A 27,698-nucleotide genomic window follows, 5' to 3' on the forward strand; every position below is an offset into this window, starting at 1 on the left:
ACTCCTGGTACAACGCACACTGAACAAATGCAGCTCCCCCAGGTAGCTAGCTCACTTTCTAGGATTAGTGCTAATTCCTCGTCAGCAAGATTCTTCACTCCCAGGACCTGAGACTAGACACCCATACTGTACACTGGTAGTCTCAGGACCTCAAAAAGAAATGCAAATCTCTCTGGGGCGAAATGAGGCAGACACAGCCCTTCTGAACTCAAAGCGTGGGTAACTTACTCCAGTGTGGCTGGGGGAAGAAACCTAAGATGGGTGGATTTTCGGGCTGTGGCTCAGGAGCAGGAGCTCCGAACCAAGGTGAAGAGCTGGCAGTGTGACCCTGGATGAGGATTCAAGTTAGCCTGGGGTACCCTTCTCTATTTTCCACTCCCAAACTGGAAGAAGAATCTTCCATAAATGGAATCTTCCATAAATGTAGAGAAACTGGGGGCTTTCCAGCCCTAGCTTTGGTCAGTAACTATTTCAAGACAACACCTAAGAAGATGGCTTTGCACTGGGAAAGAAACGAGGGAAGACAGAAAGTAAAGACAGCTAGGCACTCATGTGTCAGACGAGAGTTATTCTGCAAGAGGCCCTTACAGAATAACACAGGCAATTAGAGGCAAGGAATTTTCCTTAGAACACTAAACCTGATGTACAATGAAGACAAAATACTAACTCATAAGCTGCCATTCACTTCCTACAAAGAAACAGCTCAAGGTAAGTGGATCAGTCTAGACTCGAGGGTGGGAGAGCTTACTAATACGAATCCTAAGACACGGTTTTTAAATCACTTAAAATTCCATAGGTGTGTAAGCCTCAAGAGTCAGAGAATATTTAAAATTTCTCCAGACTTAGTTATGGAAAAAAGTAATTTTTCCCTGCACCATATTATCTAAGGTTTCCTATAATTCCCAGTGACCCCCATATTTCTGGATCAAATTTGCTATAATAATTAGCCATTTGCTATCTGTTGGCCATGTTTTATAATTTGTACTTAAATAGGGACTTTTCACATGGCTAAAAGAATCTGCATTTTTACATATGCCAATCCCAGAGGGGATAATCTTCTGGCTTTAATCTAAAGAGAAGAAATAACACTGATAGGAACATCCCACTTTTGCTTCAGGCTACACTGAACTGCTTGCTAATGGCCAGTTTCCATTTGTTTCACATGGGTTTCTAGCTGTCCCTCGTGTGAAAAGTCAGCTTTGTTACTGACCAGTGCAAGGTGTGGCACAGGCCCACACCCTGCAGAACATGCAGTTCTCCAGTCAGAGTTCTAAACAAGAAAGTCACGATAATCATTAATCACCTAATCACACCACAAACCAGCAGTCAAGGTCGGATGGAAACGGATTCACAAAGACGTCTGACAGACGGTCCATGGTGGGCTTGGCCCCAAAGACTGTGCATTTTATTTAGCCACGGTTTCAGTAAAGCAGCGGACTTGCTGAATTGCTCATTTGCAGTTCAGGTCAAGGCACAAACCTGAGGAAAGCAGGGGTCCCTTCCTTCTTCTCTGCATTAAATAGGACTAGCACCTACCTCTCACAGAAATGAGTCTAAAGCCCACTTTGTCAGCGACCCCCTTCCCTTCCTCTGCTTCCTCTACGTGAGCCAGCATGTCGTGCCCGCATCGAATAGAAAAGGTAATCTATAAGGAAACATGTTCTAACTGCGCAAACCACTGTAGAGAGCTGCTCAACTGGGAAAGAGGGCGCTTATGACCAGAAAGAGACATGCTGCATTTAATGACATGAAAGGTTATCACTGACACTTCAAGACTAAACCCTTGTTTAAATAGTACCGGGTTCCTGTTTCAGATTCCCAGGTAGTACACAATGTGAGCTTCTCTACAAATTTAGGGGGAAGGAATGACAAGAGGTATATAAAAAGAATTACAATAGTAAGAGAGGAGATGGATGGATAGATGGATGAGTGGATGGATGGATGATGGATGGATGATGGATGGGTGGAAGGGTGGGTGACTGGATGGATGATGGATGGAAGGAAGGGTGGGTGGGTGGATGGTTAGATGGATGGATCTCCAGATAGATAGGTCTGTGCATATAAGCATACATACAGATATTGCTAAAGATATTTGTTTCTAAAATCAAATCAGGACCACAGTACACAATCAGTTCAAAACTCATCTGGAACTTGTTATAAACTATATAATTAAAAATGCAAGTGGTAAACGAAACCTAGTATTTATTCTCCATGCATTCCTACAATTCTCCATTCCTCTAAATTCTGTCTCTTTCAAATCAACACTAAAATCAGACCCAAATTATTATTAGGGGATAATACATTTTCCTTTTGGCACTTTCCTGGCCCTCTTATATGCTGTGGTCTAAGGAAAGCAAAATAAAGCAAACATCTAATCAAAAACTTCCTTTCGGACGGCAAGATCGACTGCCTACTTTCTCCAGTGTGGCAAATGGATCCTGTACGTTTTTTCAGTCTCACCAGAATAAAGCCGAAGTCAACTGTTTTCAAGAAAGAAAATGCCTGAAAAAAAATTACCAAAAAGAATGGGTTCCCCCTCCCCTTAAAGTCTGTACCTTTCCTTTTACTTAGGAAGGTTTGAGAGTGGCGGGCACAGCCTACCTAGTAAAACGCATGCAGCAGGCAAAATATCAGGTTTCTTTTTCCAGCTGTCCAAAACCCCATTAGAGCTTCTCACCCCCACGACTCTTATGCTATAATTAGGATGGCTTAGGGTTTATCTGGGCCTTTTTTCAAAGCCAGATTTCCTTCCTCCCGAAGAAACAGCAGCTGTCTCTCGCAAGTGCCCCGACAGCACTGGAATATATATTTTGATTTACATTATAGTATAAAGAATTACGAGTGTGAAGTGAAGAACACCACACACACACACACACACACACACACACACACACACACACACACACACACACACACACACACACCACCTTTTGGAGTTTTACAAAAGTGGATCTTACCTGAAGACGGCCGGCGGTCTGGTCTGGAATCTGGCTTGCTTCAGATAACGTACTAAGCAGTGCTCCTCCTCCCTCGAAGCTGCTATCCCCTTCCTTTGAAAGTGGGTCTGCTGGTGGTCGAGGGGTTTTGGAGTCTTGCTCTGCAGGAAGAGGAATACACACTTCTCGGAAGTGGGAATTCCAGCCAGGAGCTCCCGTCTCTGTGTGTGCAGGTTCTTGTCCATAGCTCCTGGTTAAGGGCTGCTTTGTTGGTTCCTTGGGAAGGGGATCAAGAGTGCCTTTTGGGGGACCGTCTTTCAGCAGCTGCTTCTTGACATTTGCCTTCATTCCGGGCCACCTCGCCCTGGTGGGTCTCAGGGCTGTCTTCCTGCTGCCTGGGTATTTTTCTTCCGTGCGTTCCCCAGCCAGGCTTTTCAAACCCTGCTTCGCCTCTGACTTATCTGAGCCCCCAGACAAGGGCTTCGCCGATGCCTCTGTCTCTGCCTTATCCATGGTCTGTAGATTGTCACTGGAGAATTCCTCTCCTGCTTCAGGCTTGTCTCTGGTTTCTCCCCGAATTCCTGAACAATCATTTTCAACAGCCTCGGAAGCAGTGGGGAGTGGAGCCCTCCCCGGTTCTGTCATCGTAGCTATTCCGTCCTGGTGAGGTCCCAGGGTAAGAGTCATTTCTGAATGCAGGGGTAATGGGCTATGCCTGGAGGTTCCGCTGCTCCTGTCCCCCACTTCCTGGGGTTGTGAGCGATAGCTACAGAAGCCAGTGGCGACATTCATAGACCACATGCCACCCGACACCTGAGGCCCACAACCCATTTCACTGAAGAAATGCTCACACCCACCGGGACCACACTCATTGAATTCCATCTCTTCGTCATCGCTTTCTAATAAAAAAACTCGGTCAGTCCCCTGCAGGTTCCTTTGCCAAACCGCATTAGAGTAATCCGTCATAACATCGGAACATTCCAGATACTCCAGGTCATCATCCGAAAACTCTTCCGTGTACGTTAGGGTTATCTCTGGGCAAAGTTCGTAGTCACTGTCAGAGTCTTCGCTGGGAACCTGGGGTCCCGGCTGCATGTTGATGGAGTTGCTGTCGCTGGGGTAAGGATACAGGGTTGCCTCGGGCAGTGGAAGACTGAAGCTGATATATTTCTGTGCTTTGGGGGTTTGGTGACTAGGGGTGACACTCTCATTAGGTTCTTCATGTCCTAGGCCATCACCAGTTAACCCTGACACAGTGGCATGGGCCGTCCTGAGCTGGGATACATCTTGCTTCTCAATATTTGAATTAAAGGAACTTGCTTGCATGTTATCTGAATTGAAAGGCTCTGTCCTTTGTCTTGCCTCTTTAACGTATTGGGGATTCTCAGAATCGGAAACAGCAGAGTCATGACTGACCACCATCTGGGGTGAGCACGAGGGGTCGAATTTGTCTGGGGAGGAATGAGTTGGCATGTAAGCCCCTGCGGCCATACTTTCTTCTGTTTTACAAGGGTTCCACTTCTCGTCTGTGCGGCGTGTGCTGTCTTCTTCACGTATCTCTGTTTCACGCTCCCCAGCCACGTCCCCGCCACCTCCTGGATCAGGAGAGACCTGTGGGTCCTGCAGACACTGGACCTCCAGGGAGGCTGAACAGCAGATCATCCCCACGCAGCTTCTCGCTGAGACCTGATAAACCGCAGCGTCGCTCTGGGCACAGCTAGGAGGAAGATACACAGGTAGGTAAGTGGGGGCTTACACACCGACATCTGTCACTTCTTCTTGTTGGAGAAAAAGTCCAGCTCAAAGAATACTAAGAAGGAATTCTTTTTATATCCCACTTTTTTAAAAAAATCTAGCTGTTTAAGTTAGGTTCAGTGCTTGTGAATTTCAAAGAGCATTGTGCGTGCGAATTTCAAAGACAGGGTACACTAGAAATAAAGTCATTCTACTGCAGCATTCTAAAACAGCACCGGAAACAGAGGCTCTTTTTAAAGACCATACCAAGAAGGCACACAACTTTGAAAAATAATAATGTCTTACTTTTTTTTAGACTAATATAATTATGTCATTTCCCCTTCTGTTCCTCCCTCCAAGAAGAGCTATTTCTTAGCAAGAACATCCATACATATAACAACATCACAATAGGGTTATATGTAGAAAGGTCATTTCTCCCTTGAAATGACTAAAAAAATCTAATTCGCAGCCATGAGCTCCAGTGGCTGGAAACCTCTGTCCATATGTCACCTTGACTAACGGATCAGGTCAGGTGTCCTGCTTTGGCCCAGCAGGAAAGAACTCTGGATCAAACTGGGCTTGCACTCCCCGTTCCAAGAGGGACAGCCCTCCTGTGGCTCTTTTCTGAATTGACTGGAGCCACACGGACGAACGGAGCCTGCATCTGACAATGTCTCACTGACTCATCCCCTGCCTGGATCCTTCCGAAGGCCACGAAGTCCCAATAATAGCTTGGTACGGTTGTATAAAGTAAGTTCCTGCTGAGTCTATTTGGCTGTATTGTAATGTAGCTGGTTTTGCACAGGGTAACATCCGGCTTAGAAGTCATAGATTCAGAAAGTGAGAGCTGGGGGGGGGGTCTAGCTTGAACTTAAGAAATGCTTAGATTTTTCACCAACTGTTTCCTATGTAATATATGTAAAATTATCTAACTCCAGAGGGCCAAGTTAGACCATTTTATATATATAGTTCAGATACTGTAGTTTGGATCCTTCTTCACCCTCTCTGAGGGAAGCTCTTTGCCTTCTCACCCAACATATGTTCGTTCATCATGGGGGCTTGGAGGGAAGTCTTGCTTACCTAGTCAGAAAGAACTTCAAGGATGCCTTGTTTGGGTGGCCAGCTTCTAGATGGCTTGATCTTAGCCATGACCTACACTCTGCCCTGGGTAACAGCTTGGGAAGGAGAGCTTAAGGCAGCAGCCTGTCTCACACACTTATTCAGGTCTGGATGAAGCAGAAACTCTTTGCCAGAGTCTTCTTCAAGAACACCAAATGTCAAGGCCAAGTCACCTTTAGCTCCCCAGTGTATAGGACATCCTGACAACTTGCCATGCATGGTGGCTCACACTCGTGACTCTAGCAGTGGGAAGGTTAAGACATCGAGTGACAGAAAGTTGAAGGGCACACTGGGCTGTAAAGTAAGAACCCATTTCAAACAAAATAAAACAAAGAGTGAGGGGGAAGGATCCTGAGAACTCTATTTAAAAATTCTTAAATCTAGGGCCTAAGAGACAGCTCAATGGCTAATCATACAGTCAGTCTGCTCTCCCAAAGGACCCAAGTTCAATCCCCAGCACCCACCTAGTGGCTCACAACCATCTGAAATTCCAGTCCCAGGGGATCTGAGGCCCTTTTTTTTTTTTTTTTTTTTTTTTTTGTCTCTGCAGACACCAGGCACATACAAGGTACCCAATCACACATGGAAACAAAGCATCAATACACATAAGACAAATAAGTGAAATTACTTTTAAAAACATTGAATTTAGGGGCTGGGGATTTAGCTCAGTGGTAGAGCGCTTACCTAGGAAGCGCAAGGCCCTGGGTTCGGTCCCCAGCTCCGAAAAAAAAGAACCAAAAAAAAAAAAAAAATTGAATTTCAGAGAAAGAACTGGAAGGGCTTGAAGGGGCTTGAGACCCCATATGTACAACAATGCCAAGCAACCAGAGCTTCCAGGGACTAAGCCACTACCTAAAGACTATACATGGACTGACCCTGGACTCTGACCTCATAGGTAGCAGTGAATATCCTAGTAAGAGCACCAGTGGAAGGGGAAGCCCTGGGTCCTGCTAAGACTGAACCCCCAGTGAACATGATTGTTGGGGGGAGGACGGTAATGGGGGGAGAATGGGGGGAGAATGGGAAGGGGAACACCCATATAGAAGGGGAGGGGGAGGGGATGTTTGCCCGGAAACCGGGAAAGGGAATAACACTCGAAATGTATATAAGAAATACTCAAGTTAATAAAAAAAAATTGAATTTCATAAATCACCATTTCTAGATGGAGGAATTAAAATATCTTCTCAAAGACAGGCATCATTCTGATGTGGGCTACCAAGTCCCACCCACTGCTGCCCTTCCTTGTCCTCATCAGTTAGGCTCACATCTCTCCAGCTAAAACCAAACTTTCACCTGATAAAAAGTGGCCTTCGCAGCAGTTTTACACCCATCGTCTCCTTCACGAACCTTTGCAATTCATTCCTGGGGACCTGCCCTCGGTTAGCAGTTTACAGGAAGCATCAGAGAACTTTGGGGATGACAGAAATCCCAGGTCATTCAAATACTCTGATCTGCTGGTGCCAGAGAAACCCTGAAGGTTCCATGACCAGTGTGGAGGGGAAGTGAAAAGAAATCCAGGCCAGGAGGCACACAGAGCCACAGGAGAACAAAGATGAGTCTCGAGACCCAGTGAGAACCAGGTATGACGTCACACATGTGTAATCCTAGCATTCGGGAGGCTGAGGCAGGAAGATTGCAGATTGAAAACCACTGTGGGCTTCCTAGCAAGGTTTTGCCTAAAAATATATTAAGTATGTATAGAGGACAGAAAATAAATATAAAAAAATTTTTTTAGTTCTTTTTTTCGGAGCTGGGGACCGAACCCAGGGCCTTGTGCTTCCTAGGTAAGCGCTCTACCACTGAGCTAAATCCCCAGCCCCATAAAATTTTTAAATGGAGAAAGTAACTGAATTAAAAATAAGTTAAAAACTAAATTAAACATATCAGGTTGTCATAATTTAGCTGGAAATTCTTTTACTGCACATGTTTTAATCGATAAAAAATTTCCACTCCTCCCTCCATACATTGAGTGAAGAAGGAAAGGAATTGGATTAACAGAACCATCTTCCCAATGGCTAATGAATGCTTTGCGTTTTGCTATGTGGTTGATGTAAGCACTCCACAGAAAAAGGAGCAGAACGCTGGGCAAAATACTGGTGTCTGTTGGATGCTTCTATGTTAAAACAGTTTAGTGACACTCCACATGCAAAACTGGGGTGCAAACGAGTTAAGTAATTCCTCCAAAACGATGAAGGGAAGAAACCATACAACTCGGGATAAACTAGTGGAACCTTCAGACTCTGATGCCTACATCTGTGTATGCTTAGAGAAGACTGAGGAGAAACATTGTGTCAATGAAGCATTTCAATGCAAATCCTTCACCCTAATCGTCATTTAGCAATCTCATAGGAACTATGTGTTGCCACCTGGCATTATGTTAAGAACTGAAATGAGCTGAGGAGATGTGAGAGATCCTGTCCATTCCTGGCCACCCCAGAGAGGCATTCCATGCAATGCTGTACCATGCATTCTGGAATGGGAAAAAGGAAGTTCAAAGAAAAGGTGTCAGTTTTCCAGCTAAAATCATGTAAGGGATGTAGAAACTTCTAAAGATGCTGGCAGAGACGACCTGTGGGCCTCATAGTGGTTCCTACATAAATGCACCAAGAAGGAATTCTCTGAACAATTCATGGATTGAATTCCATCCCGTGGGCCCTTCCTTTTAGCTGAGGGAGGCAGTCCTGTTAGAAAGTTGTTGTTGCTGTTGTTTTCTTTTTGGTTTTTTGAAACAGGGTTTCTCTGTGTGGCCCTGGATGTCCTGGAACTCACTCTGTAGACCAGGCTGGCCTCAAATTCACAGAGCTCTCCCAAGTGCTGGAATTAAAGGTGTGGGCCATGATCACTTGGCGTGATGCAGTCTTAACTTGAATTCTCTAGGCTCTTTTTAAATTAATCATTTCCTTATTAAAGAAAAGCAGTCCAAATTTCTGTAACTAGATGGGGCTTCTGAGTCTGTACCCCCAGAGTCATACCACAGTAGAGATGGTGAGACCATTTTGGTATCGAGACTCCTTTATATCGTTCAAATCAACTGAGGATACCAGAGCACCTTTGTAAATGTGGCCTGGGTCTGTCAACATTACATCAAAATGAAAAGACGAAATTAAAATATTTGTTTATTTATTTAATTTAAAATTAATCCATCGTACCTTAGCATATATAGGATGTTTATTTTAAACACTAAGCATATTTTCCAAAACAAAGTGAAAAATTTTTTTCTTTTTCTTTTTTTCAGAGCTGGGGACCGAACCCAGGGCCTTGTGCTTGCTAGGAAAGCGCTCTACCACTGAGCCAAATCCCCAGCCCCACAAAGTGAAATTTTATGAAGGACACGGTTTCATACTTTCCCAGGTTCTTTAACATGAGGCTTAATGGGAGACAGCTGGGGATTTGGATCTGGGTCTGCAGGCAGTGTGATGCAATACACTCTTTTAGTAGGTGAAGAGAATCTGTCCTCACACAGGCACACACGAGAAGAATGCCAGAAGAGAGAGCGCTTAGGGGGCAAGAATATCTGAGGAAACTGGAAGGCGCTAGTTCAGAGAGGTGCTGAATATTGAGTGGAAAGGGTTGGACTTTATAACCAGTCACTGACACTTTTAGCTTTCCTTGAAGAAGTAGGTTTACTTTGCCCATTTTCCCCCCTAAGGAAATATCTGCTAAACATCATTTATCTATTTCTAGACATTCTCGAAATATCTATTTCTTTAAATGGGCATGCGCTTGTGTGTGTTGTACTGGCGCGTAGAGGTCAAGGGATAGCCTTGTCTTCCCTACTGTTTGAAACGGGGTCTCCTGTTGATCGTTGTGGCATCGGCTAGCTGGCCTGCCAGCTTCCAGAGATGCCGGTACCCACAACCCATTTTTCTGGGGCCTGCTGGGGATGGCCGCTCTGTTCACCTTTGTGTAGATGCTGAGGAACTTGAGTCAGGTTTTCACACTTGCACACACACGTTTTATCATGGACACACCCCAGTCCCTGACCTTTTTTTTTTTTTTTTTTTTTTTTTTTTTGAGTAAAAATCAAGCTCTATCAAAACAGGTGGCCAGTTTGGCTTGCAAGTCAGACCGTAATACCTATGCTTTCAGTCACTATCCAGGGAGTCTGGCAGTGGGTTTGTGAGTATGAATTCTGTCTGCTAGCATAGTTATTAAGGGGGCTCTTACGAGTTATTAAGATCTAATAGAACTGGTTGGGTTCTATGTGCTCACAAAAGTCAGCATTAAATAATACTCTGCTGGCTTTAGACACAGCAATATGGCAGTAAAGAATTCTACAACCGCGAACACAGCTTGGGGCTGCTGCCTTCATTGGTCTCAGAGGCATCAACCAATTTATCAGTGTACAGGTCAACACACTGAAGAGGACAAATAATGTGTATACACATGTTTAAATGTATATATTGTTTAATATACAATTTAACATATAGTCATATAGTCATAACATATATAACATAAATTCATATGCGTGTGTATTTATATGTATGTGTGTACATATGTATAGTGTGTGTGTGTGTGTGTGTGTGTGTGTGTGTGTGTGTGTGTGTGTATGTGTGTATCCTGAAACTCACTCTATAAGCCAGGCTGGCCTCAAACTCACAGAGATTCACCTGCCTCTGCCTCTCTAGTGCTGGGATTAAAGACATGCATCACTGTTCCCAGCTTAAAATTTATGTATTATAATAAACGTTTTTTACCTTAACCATTCCCAAAGGGGATTGAGTAAACACAAGAGTTTCAGGGGACACACTGGGCAGTCAGTGACTTATGCTGTTCTCTAAGGAAAGCAATACCACACTGTCCTCTCAGCATACCTGGCTGTTGAGCCCTGGAAGACTCACCTGGTAGGATGGTGGTTTTGCTTGGCCTCACCATTTATGCACCTTCTTAGACAGAGAACTTCATATCTTTGGTTTTCCTGACTTATAAGGGGAAAGCAAACTTATGCCTAGACTCTATGCCCAGAGATCCTGATTCCATGGTTATCATGGTCGGGTCTGATAGAATTGGGGGCAGGAGAAGGCTGCCTGCTTCAATAGGCTGAGCATGCTGTGATGTACACCATGACCAGAAACAAGTTAAAGAGAAAAGGGTTTATTTGACTTATGCTTCCACATCACCGTTCATCACTGAAGGAAGTCAGGACAGGACTCAGGCAGGGCAGGAACCTGGGGCAGGAGCTGATGCAGAGGTCATGGAGGGGTGCTGCTTGCTGGCTTGCTTGTTCACTCTGCTTCCTTAAACCACCCAGGACCACTAGCCTAGGGATGGCCCCACCCACAATGGTCTGGACCCTCCCCCATCAATCACTGATTAAGAAAATGCCCTACAGACTCGCCTATAGCCAAATCTTATGGAGGCATTTTCTTTTCTTTTTTCTTTTTTCTTTTCCTTTTCTCTATCTTTATTAAATTGGTTATTTCTTATTTACATTTCAATTGTTATTACCTTTCCCAGTTTCCAAGCAAACATTGGCGGTATTCCATTCCCCATCCTCTCCCCAACAATCACCTTCACTGGGGGTTCAGTCTTGGCAGGACCAAGGGCTTCCCCTTCCACTGGTGCTCTTACTGGGCTATTCATTGCTACCTATGAGGTTGGAGCCCAGCGTCAGTCCATGTATAGTCTTTGGGTAGTGGCTTAGTCTGGAGGCATTTTCTTAATTGAGGTTCCCTCCTCTCCAGTGATATTAGCTTGTGTTAAGTTGACTCAAAATTAGCTATCACATTGGGCTGTACACACTTATAATTCTAACTCTTTGCGGGCAGAGGGAAGAAGATCAAGATCATCTCAAATTCACAGTAAGTTTGAGGCCAGTCTGGGGCACACAGTCTGAAACACAGTGTCAGGGCAGAAGCTCTCATGCTGGTTGAAAACTGAATTATTCCAGCCATAGCTGCTGTTCTTCCTTAGCCTCTGTGCTGAGGCCATTTGCCAGATGCCATCCTCCCAGCAACAGGAATTGTCTGCAAATCAAACTGTGTTTCCTGGCTAGAGGTAAAACTTCGACTCTCTCTAGGTCCAGAGTGTGAGCCGCCACCCTGGGCCATGACTACGCTATGCCACTGTGAGCCTTGCTTTGCAGTGGAAGAGAGAGAAAGCTGGGAAGGAAACATCTGCAGGTCTTCACCCTGCAGTCAGGCTGTGGATCGCCTGAGCCTGGCCTGGGCATGCCACCAGCAGAGAAGAGAGAAGATAGCTCAATAAATAACTGCATGGTGACATCTGTGTCCTTGTCCTGTCACAGGACCAGGTTAAGGTCATCCTGTTTTCTTAGGCTACGAGTCTGTATTTTAATACCTGGCTCCTTGTGGCTGTCAGTGATCTTCCTTAGGTTATTCAAAATAGCTAAAGGAAGAAGACAAAATTGGGAGATTATTTCCTCCTCTTCCTCCTCTTCTTCCTCCTCCTCCTCCTCCTGCTCCTACTCCTCCTGCTGCTGCTGTTGCTCCTCCTCCTCTTCTTCCTCCTCCTCCTCCTCCTGTTTCTCCTGTTCCTCCTCCTCCTCCTCTTGTTCCTCCCTCTGCTCCTGCTCCTCCTGCTCCTGTTCCTGCTCCTAGATAAAACCTGATAGGGAATGTCTATATACATGCTGACTGTGTTAGTTACTTCTGTTGCTGTGATAAAACACCATGACCAAAGCAACTGACAGAAGGAAATGTTTATTTGGGCTTACTGTTCTAGAGGGATAAAAGTCCACGATGGCTGAATGGAGACATGATGGTTGGAGCTAGAAGATGGGAGCTCACATCTTGAACTGAATACAGGAAGCAAAAGGCAAACCGGGAATGGTGTGTGGCTTTTAAACATTAAAGCCTGCCCACAGTGACATACTTCCTCTAGCAAAGCCACGCCTCCTAAGTCTACCCGAACAGTGCCACCAAGTGGGGAACAAGTATTCAAACATCTGAGCTTATGGGGGAACATTCTCATTCAAGCCACCACAGTGTGTGACTACTAAGTGAGGGGGGCGGGGAGATGTTTAACTCCTAGGCAATTTCTATAGGACCTACCTTCCCATCTACGAAGGAAACATGAAATATCTATACAAATAGCTACAATATAGGACAGGGCCGGGCCTACTAAGGACCACTAAAAAGTCATGCCAAATACATGGATTCTGGATGCCAGGTACAAGAAGGGGGAGGGGAGGAAAGGGAGAAGGAGAAGTCGGGGGGGGGGGGTTCCTGTGTAACTTAGCAGCTGAAACAGGCCCAAGAAATCAGGCATAGTCTGATTTTGTAGGGAAAGATGGGGACATTTGCCCAGGCCTGGGAAAGTAGAGTTATTGCTCCAGACAAAAGGAAAAACTTAAACAGAGGAAACATCCAAGTATTCACAGGAAATATTTGACTATGTTCTGGGGGACAGGGCTAGGTAGGTGTCATGGTTTGAATATGCTTAGCCAAGGGAGTGGCACTATTTAGAGGTGTGGCCTTGTTGGAGTAGGTGTGTCACTGTAGGTGTGGACTTTAAGACCTTGTCCTAACCGCCTGAGAGCCAGTGTCCTGCTAGCAGCCTTCAGATAAAGCTGTAGAACTCTTAGCTCCTCCTGCACCATGCCTGCCTGGACACTGCCATGCTCCTGCCTTGATGATAATGGACTGAGCCTCTGAACCTGTAAGCCAGCCCCAGTTAAATGTTGTCCTTATAAGAGTTGTCTTGGTCATGGTGTCTGTTCACAGCAGTAAAACCCTAGCTAAGACAGTAGGCATATAGGGAAATTCCACTATTTATTATTTAATTGAGACACTTTATTTTAATCAGTGTGTGTGTGTGTGTGTGTGTGTGTGTGTGTGTGTGCGCGCGCGCGCACATGAGGGGTGCATGCACATATGTGTGGAAGCCAGAAATCAACCTTAGGTGTCAGTACTCAGGAGATGTCCGCCTTGTTTTTTGAGACACGGTCTCTTACTGGCCCACTGGAGTTTACTGATTAGGGTAGGCTAACTGGGTATCGAGCTCTAGAGTCCTCTGCCTCCACCTCCCCAGCACTGGCATTGGAAACGAATGCCACTTTGTCCAACTTTTTTTTTTTAAACATGGGTTCTGAGGATCAAAAACTCAGTCTCTCATTTGAGATAGCTCTCAGGCCACATTAAAGTTTGAAAGGTGATCTTCTTAACACCCCCACCCCCACCCCAAAACAACAGAGATTGTTAACCATGCTGGAAAAACCTAAAGCTGACCCAGATGAATCAAGAGATATGGTCACCTGCCCAGAAAAGACAAAGCCAAGTTGGGGAAATGTTTTCCATCCCACACTGAGGGGTTTAGAACTCAGTGAAAAGCAGATTAAAGATCCATTCAGGTCAGAACAGAAGACAATTCTGTAAGATAATTCTACTGCAGTGATTAGAGGTGGGAAGGGAAGGTTCTTGCTCTGTAATAAGACCTGTGGCCCTGACTGAACAGGAACATGCTACTCTCCCATATAACCAACACTGCATTCCCAGTCCATGCCACGGGACTTGATAATGGAAATTAAAAAAAAAAATCAGCGTAAGATTTAGTTGCTCCCCTAGGGTAGCTGAGTTACCACTTCAGGAATGAAATAAGGTGACAGGCCATGATTTACAACCTCAAGTGTCATCAAATTCCAGAAGGCATGCTGAGACTTCTGGTGGTTAGCAGGGGAGAGGTCAAGGTGGCCTGGATCTTCAGGGAGTGGGGCCAGCATGGGGAACTCGAACCCGGTGGGGAAGGATTAAACTTAGGTTGTGTGGGAAAGGAGGGAAGGTATTCTGGGCTGATGTACCAGAGCAGTAAAATGGTTCAGATCATGTGTGAAGGTTTGTAAAACAATGCACTGGAGTGGCAGTCCCAGAAGAAGGGCAGCTACATGAAGCATAACATGGGAGACACAGAGGAGACATCAGGAACTATGTAAGAGTAAATTGTAAGGTGGGCTTGCTTTTTCTCTTCGCAGAGTGCACCCGTGGCTAAGGGACAGGAGCATGTATGCCTGGGGTCTTGGTCCCAGGTAGCCATGTGCTGGGTGACACCGGATAAGCTTCTTAACAACTGTAGATATTAACTGACTCTGTAGGCCTGGGAGTGACCATGCTTAAAGGAAGAGCATGCTCATGGAGTCAGCAGCTGCAAGTGTGCACCTATGTGAACATGTGTGCACATGCGTGTGGAGCTCAGAGGTCAACCTACAGTTCATCATTCTTTAGGAATAATCCATCCTGGCTTTTACACGATCTCTCTCTCTCTCTCTCTCTCTCTCTCTCTCTCTCTCTCTCTCTCTCTCTCTCTCACACACACACACACACACACACACACACACACTCAGACAGAGAGGGGGGAGAGAGAGAGAGAGAGAGAGAGAGAGAGAGAGAGAGAGAGAGAGGCGCAAGTGGGCCTGACCAGTTGTATTTGACCAACAAAAACATATTGGTGAGTGGAAGGGAATGAGCATCAGTGTGGTTTGGCCTCCCAGGACTGTGAGTAGCCAAGAGTTGGCCAATTCTCAAGTTTACCCATTCTCATAAGTCCCCCGAGGTCCTATTAAAGTTGAGGCATTGATTGGATAGGTCCAGAGTTGGTGAGGGGTTTCCGTCATGGTAACTAGTCCCGAGGGATGCTTGATGCTCATGGTCTGAAATCAATCAGCAAAGTCAAGAGTCGCTCCCAGCTCTGTTGACACCATGAGCTCAAGAAAGGTGAAAGGCCCCTTGTTAAATTTTCAGAAAACCGCCAGCTGTCACTTGGCTTGCTGCTAAGTTGGGCTGGATTCCCAGTCAGCGCCTGCAAGCCACCACCGTGTACAAAGAACTCCATGGCTGCCCAGGATCAGTGTTGCTTTAAAAAGCAAACAAATAAATATCGAAGCTAATTACTGGATCCAAGAGAGAAGGAGGCGCAAAACCAGCAGAACCTAGAACTCTCTCATCTCATGAACTGGCTCAATTCACACAAGGGGCCCTAAATTCCAACCCCAGCACCACTAATAATAATGATGACCTCCATGATGATGAACAAGGTAAGATTGTAGAAAACCGGCTCAGACCTGAGCAGGGAGGAAATCAATTCTAACTTAATTGCTTGTCCTTGCCTGCTGCTCTGCTGGGGCCTTGGTGCCTACTTGTGACCAGTTATGGTTTCCTAACCAAGCATCTCGGGTGTCAACCTCGCTGTCATCTCTGGTATCCGCTAGGCAAATGAGGGCAAAGCAGCAACTGTTAGGCAGAGAGACAAACAGTGGGGCGGGTGTGGCGGCTGGCAGGAGGCTAGGTGGGGATAACCGGCAACCCTAATTGGAGGAAGAACATCCACCTGTTGGGGCAGCCAGGGTATGCAGGATGACAAGGACAGGACAGCCACAGAATGCCCAGGGGCTTCTTATCCTGCTGCTCAGATGATGACAAAAGTGACCAACCCAGTGGTGCTCTGTGGCTATAGCAGAGGGCCTTTTAAAATGGCTCATCCTTCATAATGCCTTTAAATGACATCTCTCCAAAGTACCGATAGCCAATCACCAGGAGGCACACCATAACTCAAATCATCTTCCCAGTCTTGGGTAGCTACGTATGGAATAGCTCTTGCCCTCCCTTTGGGCAAGCCTCTAAAGATCAGAGTAAAACACTGGATGCAACTGTAACCAGTCCACGAAACTTTATTAATTGCCAGCTAAAAGACCCCGCAGCAGTTGGTGCTGGAACGGGCAGGACCAGTCTGATTTCCCATGGTATTTCCATTCCATGTGAATCCCACCCCAGTAGGCAGAGTCACAATAAACAGAGTCGCAGACAAGTAGGCGTCACTCCTGGGAATAACTCAAATGTCCATGAGCAGGTGTAGAGAATGATACACAGTGGTACCCAAACTGAAGTGAGGAAACTTCACCCAAACTGAAGTGAGGAAAGCCTTGATCATGGTCATGGTTCCATTGGACTCATGCATGGTCATGGTTCCATTGGACTCATGCATGGTCATGGTTCCATTGGACTCATGCATGGTCATGGTTCCATTGGACTCATGCATGGTCATGGTTCCATTGGACTCATGCATGGTCATGGTTCCATTGGACTCATGCATGGTCATGGTTCCATTGGACTCATGCATGTGCTTGTGTGTGTGTGTGTGTGTGTGTGTGTGTGTGTGTGTATTTAAATATACCTGATATGTTAGATGTCAACGCATGCACACATATAGGTGCCATGTGTACACAGAGAAAACCATGAGTATATCTAGGCAACACACACATATGGTGTTGTGTGCTACGAGAGAAGAAAAGTAAGTCATGAGGGGTAGATCATGCTGGTGGCAGGCAGTGCTGTTTTAAATGGTTGGTTAGGGGTGGGATATGTGATTGCGTAAATCTTTTAATGAAGCTGAAGCTGTATTGAGAGAGAACATTAAAGGGAGGAGAAAGGGCATGGCCAAGGGTCAAGGCCATATGGTTGGGATTTTCTACGAGACCTCTTTTACATCCCTCAGCTCCGAAACAGCTCAGAACACAGTTAATGCTCTGAAGACTTGGACTGTCTTGTTGCTCCAACACCCACACTCCTTCCGAGAATGAGTCCTACCAAGTAGACCCCTACATTCCTGGCCTGAGCCTGGTTTCCTAGCACCCACAGAAGGAGTCACTCTTTACCAGCTATACAGAACACCCCAAGATTCCTGTCAAGCATTCAGAAGCATATTTTGTCCCATCTTTTCTGAAATGCTCAGGCCAGGAAGCCAGGTTCCACATTCTCACAACCAAGAGTGACTATGTGTGTGTCTTACAGCACTCAGGGGACCTCAGATAAAGAAATACCATTTACTCAGCATTCACTAATGGCGATCGCTGTTCAAAAAGCCTTTCCCATGTGCGTTACCTTGCTTTCTCTTTACTCAACTCTGCAAGGTAATCACTACTATTATTTCCACCTTGCAGATGTGGAAACTGAAGCAGATAATGTTTATAAACGGCCTTTTCTAGTAAGAAGTGCAGCAAAGATTTGAACACCAGCATCTGATACAGAGTGGCTTCCTAGGTTTCCAATAGGGCATCAGAGAATGCTTCAAATCTCTAATTCTGAAGCAAGGGGTCCCTGTCCATACTTTCTGGCCTGTTTCAGCCTGTCCCTGAATATCACCAAGACAACTCTTGTATTTGGCAGAATGATGCCTACTGAATGGTGTCTACCATGTCAAATTCGTAATCTGAAGCTTTAGACTTCAATATTGTAGCATTTGCAGATAGAAGTGATTGGTTTAGTTAAGTTCATGAGGCTGGGGCCCTTGCGACAGGATTAGTGCCCTTACATGAAGACACAGAAGAATTATGCTTTCTGTCTCTCGAAGTGAGATGGTGGATTTCTACAATCCAGGAAGAAGACCCTCACTAGACCATTGCCACATTGAGACCTTGACTACAGTACACACTAATCTTGGGTTTCCAAACCTCCAGAGTATTAAGAAATGCATTTGTGTGTTTAAGCCATTCCATCTATGGCATTTTGTTGGCCATCTCAAGCTGATTAAGACAGGCAGAATCGGTCAGACCTTCTCATATTCATATCCCCCTCACAGGCTATCTCATCTCCAGGTTTCTGTGTGGCATGTTCCAAAATGAGCTCCAAAAAGTTCTCAGAGCTCTGGCCTTCCTATTCAGCAGGAGTCCAGCTGAGCCTGACCTGATATCTCAAGGTAGGAGGTTTACAATTGACCTGATATCATAGGACTCAGAGACAACAGGGACAGAACAAGGGAGAAGGCCAGGCAGGAAGCGAAGGTGATATGGCCTAAAGGCAAACTGAATGGGGACACGGGATCAAGAGATAGCTCTACCACAAAGTGAGGGTTTATCACAAGCCAGGAAAGGTGAGGAGACACTTCTAGACTCTAATGTACAACAGAGAAGGAGTACAGGCTTTGGTGAGATGCTCTTTGCTGTATGCATGTCAAGGAGAAACTATGGCTGGAGCTGGTCGTCACAAAGACACATGTCCCCCAGCCTCCATCTTGCCTCAGTCTCACAGTCCTATACACCCTCATAGCTTGTCCTGTCCCAGTCTCTATGATCCTGCTAAATCATTGGCCCGATTTGGTTCCAGCTCTGCCTCAACCGTGCCATCCACTCTTACTAAGAGTCTTGGAGGGTGTTGGCCAAACTCTCTTCAGTGCTAGAATGCTGTGGTTTCTACATCGTTGAGTCTCCATCTTCAGTGACTCTAGACTGTGACTCTGATTACCATGGAGGACCAAGACTGTGCCTCATACTCTTCCCAGCATGGTGCTTCCCATGGAAGGAAATGTTGATGGAGGGACCCTGTAAGAGTCAGCACATTTACAGTATCAATTGATGAGTGAGCCTTTCCCTGACTGTTCCAAGGTCAGAAGAGAGGTTCTTGAGTCAATCTGTCACCTACCCACAAGACTCAACACGACCTGTTCCAAAGGGTTAGCACCATCATGAGGAGAGCTACCAAATGCCTGTCTCTGGGGAAAGATGAGTAAATGTTCTAAGGGCTGGCTTATGACCATTCTCTGAGATCCTCACCTTCTGAAGTCACAACCGGGAAGCGATGACGGACAGGGAATTCTCGGAAGGAATCCATCACCCCAGAGACTAAATGGGAGGTTCTCGTCAGACCCTCAGAACCCATTCAAGTAGGCCTCTCGGCATGGTGAGAGTAAGTGGATATGAGTAGTGGATATGAGGCACACCTTCTGAATTCATTCAGGAAGAATGTCTGGGAAGCCCCATGCTGGGAAGAGAGGCCCTTTAGGTGCCGGAAAGTTCTCCCAGTCATCCTTAAGACTTGTTACACCTACTTAAGCACACAGAACGCCGAGTTCACAAAATGCTTTCCAGACTTGGGTGAAAGCCATCAGCACTTAGCCAAGACATAATGAAGTTCAGTCATCTTTATTTCTACCCGGTGAGGTCTTGACAAAGCACGTCGTTGGTATTTCACCTCCAACAAGAAAGAACCGAGAAGAAAAGTGCTGGCGCTCCAAGCTAGCTTTCTTTCTTATCCCTAAGATATCAGTTTTAATCTGTCTCAAAAGCATTCTCTTGGTGTGGCAGTGCATGCCTTTAATCCCAGCACTCTGAAGGCAGAGACAGAGGCAAGAGGATCTCTGTATGTTCAAGGCCAGTCTGGTCTACATAGAGAGTTCTAGGACAGCAAGGGGCTACACAGTGAGATCCTCTCTCCCAAAACCAACCAACCAACAAACAAAACAAAAGGATTTTAAGGTAGCTTGAGATAGTAATGTGATGAGTTGACCTCAGATTTTTCTCTTAATTTAGGAAATAAAACCCTGTGTTCTGTAAAGGGTTGACTTAAAATAACAATTCTAATGTAAGCAGGGTGTGTGTTTTGAGATATTCCCTTTGAAATAAGGATGTCTTTAACTGAGTCTTGGGTACCATCCAATTTCATTCATAGTTAGATGCTCAGGGCCTTGGGTTACCTGAGAGGGTTGAGATGTTCTTGGGTGATTGTGTATAGGAGAGGACTGATGTGCCTCTAGGGAACTGGACAAAGTCACAGCGACAGACAACAAGTTCTGATGCTGAAGTCTCAGACCAGAGTAGCCTAAGGAATGTGGCCCATGTCCCAAGGTTCATGAAATTTAACTGCTAGGGCTGGAGAGATGCTCAGTTGTTAAAGGGGTTTCTGTGCAAACACGAGGACCAGAGTTCATATTCTCAGCACCCACATAAAAGTGGTTACCTATAACCATAGTGCTAGTGGGGTAGAAAGGGCAGACTTCCCAGGACCTTGCTGCCAGACAATCTGGACCAATCAATGAGCTTCAGGTTCAGTGAGAACACTGTATAAAGGCTTGAGGTGAAGAAGTGGGGAAATCATTGAAGAATGATGCTAGTATTAACCTCGAGTCTGCCTCCACATGCATGTACACGTGCACAAACATGTGGAAATGTACAAACAGCTGTACATACCCATACTTAAACACACACACATACACATGTGTGTACATGCGTGCACACACACATACACACAGAGAGAGACAGAGAGAGAGAGAGACAGAGAGAGAATAATTGCTATAGCTGATAAATTACCAAAGTCTCAGATTCACCTTTAAAACAAACTTTCAAATATAGTTATGATATAAAATCATATAATAATAAAACCCAATGTCTGTAGTATAATAAATAATGCAGCTTTTCTTCTAATAAATAGTCACTTATTTTTATGTCTGTTTCCTGCAACAGAAGGTGACATCCTGAAAGACTCAGCACTCCTTTACCTGATCTGTGATTAAAACACATTAAGCACTCTCCTTGTTGAATAAATGAACGGATTAAGAATTGATAAAAATTATTCCACAGAAAAGGGTAGTCACAGGGAGTGCGGGGTTTGGTTGGCTTTGTTTTACGTGGGACAGGGACACGTGGAGATAGACATTTATAAAGATCCTCTAAACAGTCCATGCATGGACAATGAAATAGAATATAACATTTGACTGTGGCAGGGCTAGAAAGATGGCTCGGAGGTTTAGAGTATATACTGCTTTTCCAGAGGACCACATTGGGTAGCTCAGAGCTGACTTTAACTCCAGATCCAGGACACCCAATACCCTCTGTCTTCCATACCTCACATGACACACATACATACACAAATTCTTTTCAAAAACATTCGGCCGTTCATTCCCCAATCCAAGTAGGTACTCCTCGCTGACATATGACTTCATTACTTCATTCTTCAGAAGAGTAGTCTGTGTTCTCGTCTTCAATTTGAGGTGTCCCATGTCTGTCTTTGGTCACAGTAATGTGGTGGTTTGGGTGTTTGAGTGAACACCAGAGGCCCTATAGCTCTGGTCCCTGTCCTGAAAGTCAGTTTCTGCCTCCTACGAGGACAGGAGTCAGTGTGTAGGAGTCACCTAGCAATGTCAGCTATCAGACATGGGGGTAAAAGTATCTTGGACCTTTTAGGTCAACCAGAACTCACACTGGCTCAAACTTCATGATTGAGCATGAAGAATGCCCTTGAGGTGAGTTACAGGATTCCAGGTGCTTCCTCTCTCCCTTGTGCCCTTGGGCCTGAGGTGGATGTTCTCGCTCCGTGTGTTCCAGGAGCTCCGTCATGATGCACCACCTCTCCACCAATCATGGGCCAGACCCTCCGAAGCTGAGAGCCGAAATGTTCTTGCCTTACAAGTTGGTTGTCTATAGTGCCAGAAAGGTGGCCAATGTCCAGTTTAGGACACTATCCTTTGACGTTGACCTGCAGATGACTCCCAGGTGACCTGGACAAGCTCTGGGTATGTTCTGAGAGCCAGTGTTATGTTATAAGATGCAGCTGCCCTGTGTCTGGATGGACTGAGGACAGCGTTCTTCTTGGTTGACTGCTCAGATGCCCCGCATATCCGAGGACTGTTTGCTAAGACTGTAGTAACAGATCTCCACAAACCAATACAAGCAAGAGAAATGTATTCTTCCAAGCATCTGGAGGATTGAAATGTACATCTGGAAGTCCAAGGTGTAAGTGCCATTAAAGTCGAACTTCCCCTGAAGCTCTGGGAAGAGTCATCCTTTGCGGTTGCCTTGCTGGCCGTCTTGGGCAATCCTTAGTTTCTAGCTGCTTCACCCTCTTTCTCAGCACCCATCTCTGGCTGTTTTCCTAGCCATGTCCCTGATTTCCCTTTCTCTATGGACATTGGTCATCAGTTTGGAGCTTACTCTAATCCTATATAAGCTCAATTATGAGTGCAAAGACATTATTTTCAAATGAGGTTCTAGTCCAAGGTTCGAAGTGTATATAGATATGGGTGGGGGATAATATTCATCTGCATATTGTGTGGGCACATTAGCTTGTGTCTGTGTAAGCTTTTAGGCTTGCCTCAGCCCAGCCAATGCTGGAGCAAAGTTAATGAGTGTGCAAGAGGGGCCACTTTCCATTCTCATCTTATTTCTGCTCTCTCTCTCTCTCTCTCTCTCTCTCTCTCTCTCTCTCTCTCTCTCTCTCTCTCACAACATGGCAGGATGTGACAAGGACCTTCAAAAAATGCCTCTTGTGAGCCTGGACCACATAGTGAGTTCCAAGGGCCACATAGTAAGACCCTGTCTAAAAAATTAAAAATAAAAAACAACTAAAACACTTCTTGTGGCAAAAATAAAAAGGATCTGTGATGGTTAGTTTTATGTTAAACTTAACATAAGCAGGGTCATCAGCAAGGTGGAAGCTTCAACTGAGGAAATACCTCCATAAGGTATTTTCCCTCCTTTCTGTATGCAAGGCTGTATACAAGCTGGGAGTGCATTTTCTTAATTAGTAATCGATGTAGAGGGCCCAGCCTATCGTGGGTGGGGCCGTCTCTGAACTAGTGATCCTGGGGTCTAATAACAAAGCAGGCCGAGTAAGTCATGGGAGCAAGCCAGTAAGCAGCACCCCTCCATAGCCTCTGCATCAGCTCCTGTCTCGAGGTTCTTACCCTGTTTGAGTTCCTGTCCTGACTTCCTTCAGGGATGAGCAGTGATGTGCAAAAGTAAGCCAAATGAATCTTATATTGCCCAAGTTGCTTTTGGTCATGTAGTTCATCGCTGCAATGAAAGTCCTAACTAGCTGGGGATTTAGCTCAGTAGTAGAGCGCTTGCCTAGGAAGCGCAAGGCCCTGGGTTCGGTCCCCAGCTCCGAAAAAAAAGAAAGTCCTAACTAGAAGGGGATCTCTCTCTCTCTCTCTCTCTCTCTCTCTCTCTCTCTCTGGATGTTGGGCTTGGACGTATTTTTATCTTTAAATAATACTCACAAAATGTCACATGGTTTCCAACTTGTCCACATATTGGTGCTGTTTGCTTTCTCTATGAGGTAGAAAACATTCACCCCTCCCAATTCCTATATCTTTAAGGAAAAAAAAAACCCACTGCATTTTCAAATTGTATGCAGGTGTTAATGTTATGACTGATGTTTCTCTCTCCGATGATTTTTTTGGCTCTCTGTCTCTCTTCCCTGGCAAGCACTCTTGACCTGTAGCTGGATAGGCACTGATATATCTCTCCCGGAATGAGACCTTGAGGTGAATTGGCGGTGTGGATAGAGGAGTCCCACCAGGTAATGAAAGGAGGGAAAAGCCAAATGCCAGCAAACCCAGCGTCGGAGTGGTTGATCCTGGTATGGTTTCAGTCTGAAACATCACCACACAAAGACCCATGTGTTTAAACGTATGGCGAGGCTGTGTTAGAGGTTGTGGTGTTGGGATGAAGGAAGGGGCCGTCACTGGGGGCTGGCATTTGAAGGTTATATGTCTTTTCCTGGTCCTAGTCTCTACTTCTTGATCCATCAAGATGTGAGAAGTTCCCACAGCCTCAGACAAAGTCACCCCATCAAGCTTTCTCCTCCACAATGAGCTGTGTCCTCTGAAAGTGGTGAGTCCCTCCTCCCTTGTTCCCATCCAGTATTCCGTCACAGCCATGAAAAAAGTAACTAAAACCACCACAGAGCAGAACCACTGATTGGAACTTCTCACCTCTGAGAGTCCTGGAGAGGCAAGTGCCTCTGAAGACCCAGAAATCGCTTTTAATGATTCCAAGTTCAAATTCAGGTAGCATATGAGGCAATCTGGCAGATTACCATGCATTGGTAATGGTGAAATGCTTTGAGGCTAACATTAAACAGTTGACGTGTGATCTTCGGAAGGCATGCATATAAATTATCATTTATTTTCCTGAGCGGTGTCTGTGTGAAACGAAGAGAGTTCCCAGAATCTGTGAGACCCACAATCTCCTGAACTACCCATCGATCCTGACAGGCTCAATAAACAAGCATCCATAGGGAGGTCTATGCACTAAGATCAAAAGTGGAGAGAGTGCTTAAGGCTGAAAAAGAGCTCAGGTTCCCAGAACTGCCTGTGAACCTAAGGTAGATTCCAATGAATGAAGCAGAAATGTGGAAGGACAGACACACTGACGTGTATTGTAAAGCCTTTATGTCTGGCTTGAGGTGAAATGTATTAATTCAAGCCTTTGTGTCTGGGTTGGAGTGGAGTGTTTCAGCAAAGCTTTCACTATGTCTAGGTCAGTAGTCGAAGCTGAGAAGTTGCTCGGAGGCTGTTTGAACCGTGAAGAAATGTTGTCTCTCTGGAAAGCCTGCACTTGGTGCTACATGAGAGCTTGCAGCTTCCCCGACCTTGGTCCTAAGACACTCCTGGCAAACCTAGAGTTCTTACCTTTGATTATGGCTAGGCATGGTCAAAAGGGACTGAGACTTTCTGTGCTGTCTGCTCTCAGGGGCAGCAAGGGCAAGATGGCTTTGGTAGCTGGGACCTTCCCCAGCCCCAATTAACCTAAAGCTTGCTGGGTGTCAGTCTTTTTCAAGACGGCTGAACCCCTCAGCTCCCCCCGGGAAATGAAGGTTTAGAATCTTGGTGAGCAAAAAAAATAAATAAATAAATAAAAAAAATAAAAAATAAAAAAAAAGAATCTTGGTGAGCTTCTTTCTACAGCATCACCTACGACTGACATCAATCAATATCGATAGGCCTTGGCCAGATTGGAATGAAGAAGCCTTGCTTGAGGGACACAAATGACAAATTGGGGGCCTGCTAGATGTATTTGACACACAGAACGGCTCTGTTTGCTTACTACTGCCTGTCCTCCATGCTGGAGTGAGTGCTCTGTGAGAATGTAGACAGTGTTTGCTATTTTTTTTAAAGATGTATTTTTTCATTTATTATAAGTACACTGTAGCTGTCTTCAGACACACCAGAAGAGGGCATCAGATCTCACTACAGATGGTTGTGAGCCACCATGTGGTTGCTGGGAATTGAACTCATGACCTCTGGAAGAGCAGTCGGTGCTCTTAACCACTGAGCCATCTCTCCGGCCCCAGTGTTTGCTATTTACCTCCATCTTTAGTATTAGGTTCAAGGCCTGCTGTGTTGTTTGATGAATGGCAGCCTTGGTAGTCTGTGAGCCACAAGAATTTAGCACGGTGAGATGACCTTTGACCTTACTTTGGACAAAAAGGTACATGGGTGTCAAGAAAGCTGGTGGAGGTGCCTGAAACATGGCTCTGCTGGTAAAGATGTCTGTTCACCCGAGTGCAGTCTCTGGGGCCCACACGATAGAGAGAACTGACTCCTGCAGGCTGTTCCCTGGCTTCTACTTGCGTGCCAGGGCATGTGAGCAAATAGATAAGATTAAAGCACGCAAAAAAAGTGAGCTGATGACTACCTCTGTCTGTCATATGAAAATGTACAAGCAGCAAAATATTTAGATCTCTTAGTCATACTGGTTTTATGTTTTTGTTTTATGTTTTTGTTTTTTGTTTGCTTGTTTTTGCAGACAAAGAAAATGAGAGGTTAATCTCAGAGCAAGACAGTTAATAACATGGAATTCCAACTCAAGGCTCGCTTTCTTTTTCCCTCAGATCCAGGCCTCCATGCTCACATTCCTGCCTACCAGTCATTCCTGTGCTCTGCCCTACTGCCAGCCTCCTTACAGATGCTTTAGGGTCAGTAACATTGGGGGATGTCGACGTATGAGTGTAAAATGTCTCGCACAGGCTCACATGTTTGAAAACATTGTCCCCATTTGGCGACACTGTTTGGGAAGGTTATAGAACCTAGAAAAAATGAGCCTTGCTGGAAAAATGGGTCACTGAGATGAGGATTGAAGTTTCATCACCCAACCCCACTTCCTATCCACTCTCTGCTTCTTGAGTCAGATACAATGTAACTAGTGGACCTCTGATTCCTACTTGTCTTGCCCACCAGTGAAATGTATCCCCTTAAACAATAATCCAGAATAAACCCTTCCTTGTTTAGGTTTCTTCTCATGGTATCTTATCACACCAAAGAGAAAGGTAGCTAAAACAGGGACCACAAGTACAGACTCCCTGACAGCTTCAAACAGAACAGTTCACATCTTTCCTACATATCCAGCCTCTGCATTTCAGATAATCACATATTATCTCCTGGGGAAACAAAAAGATCTAGAAACTACTGTCCCGAACCATCACTACCTTTTTTTAGAGGAGAGCAGGATCTCAGGTGTCTCAGGCTGACCTTGAACTCCTGATCCTCCTGCCTTTACCTCGGAAAACTGGAGTCTGAAAGTTGCTTTCTATCCTTAATTCCCTAACGCAGTTGCAATGGGTTCTGGCTAGTCACTTGTGTTTCCTTCATCCAATATGGAAGGTTGGACACCAGCGCTGAAATCTCATCATGTTTTCTTAACTTTACAGAGAGAACAAGATTAGACCAAAAAAAAAAATCATCCAATGTAGGAAAATGACTTGGAATTCTAGATAAAGTTTAAGTCTCCAATGGCAAACTAGAGAGGGCTAAATAGTTGCTTAACTCAATGAATATAGTCCCCCTTAATTATCCTATGGAGACCTCAGTTCCAGGATAGCCAACCCTGGGGATGCTCTCTTTCCTACATAATATGACGTTCTATTTGTACAAACCGCCCCATGTTAATTTCAATGCCTAATATGCATACATTATATATAAATTACTAGTGGACTATATTGTCTAGGGAGTAAAGATAACCATGACTAGTCCTTATCCGAGTTTTTTTTTTTTTAAATATTTTTAACCTCATGGTTGATTAAATCTGCAGGTAATCCATTCATGCAGAGGGAGCATTTCAGTCAGTACTGGATGCTCTGGCCGATGCCTGACCGTAACATCTAAGACCAGAACTTCTGAAGCAAACACCAGTCTGACCTTTAGTAACCAGCACAGCATGGGAGACAGAATTTTAGTGAATGGTCCACAGGAGCCAAGCCACTTACCCTGGGAGATGTAGCAAATGAATATACTGGTTCTCAAAGAACTCGTAACTGGAAACGGTGTTTCCCGAATCTATGGCTTGACCATTCTTATACCAAGTCACCTCTGGCTTGGGCTGACCTAATGATTGAAAAGAAAATTAGAGGCTATATAAATACTTTTCAAAAAATTGTAAAGTTATAGATAGAAATTAATAAGAAGGCC

At 45.1% G+C, this 27,698-nt stretch overlaps 1 protein-coding gene and 1 long non-coding RNA gene across 6 annotated transcripts in view; one reads left to right on the forward strand and one right to left on the reverse strand.

Annotated features, from left to right (window-relative positions):
- Window positions 1–27,698, reverse strand: part of Alpk2 (alpha-kinase 2) — a 115,987-nt gene that overhangs the window by 84,271 nt on the left and 4,018 nt on the right. Inside the window, exons 2-3 of the mRNA XM_039097413.2 lie at window positions 27,497–27,614; window positions 2,958–4,653 (exon numbers count right to left, since the gene is read on the reverse strand). Of these exons, the coding sequence (XP_038953341.2) occupies window positions 2,958–4,653; window positions 27,497–27,614 (1,814 nt within the window). The remainder of the gene's footprint in view (window positions 1–2,957; window positions 4,654–27,496; window positions 27,615–27,698) is intronic.
- LOC108348801 (uncharacterized) lies at window positions 227–27,503 on the forward strand. Of its 5 annotated transcripts, XR_005496524.2 has the most exons (5): window positions 3,835–4,055; window positions 4,514–4,672; window positions 18,318–18,434; window positions 21,835–24,123; window positions 24,772–27,503. It is a non-coding gene; the product is annotated as an uncharacterized LOC108348801 (long non-coding RNA). The 5 variants fall into 5 exon arrangements; XR_005496525.2 differs by lacking the exon at window positions 3,835–4,055 and adding an exon at window positions 227–708 and having other exon boundaries at window positions 18,318–24,123; XR_005496523.2 differs by having other exon boundaries at window positions 3,831–4,055; window positions 18,318–24,123.

Source organism: Rattus norvegicus, chromosome 18 (assembly GCF_036323735.1).
Source record: "Rattus norvegicus strain BN/NHsdMcwi chromosome 18, GRCr8, whole genome shotgun sequence".
Lineage (NCBI taxonomy): Eukaryota > Metazoa > Chordata > Mammalia > Rodentia > Muridae > Rattus > Rattus norvegicus.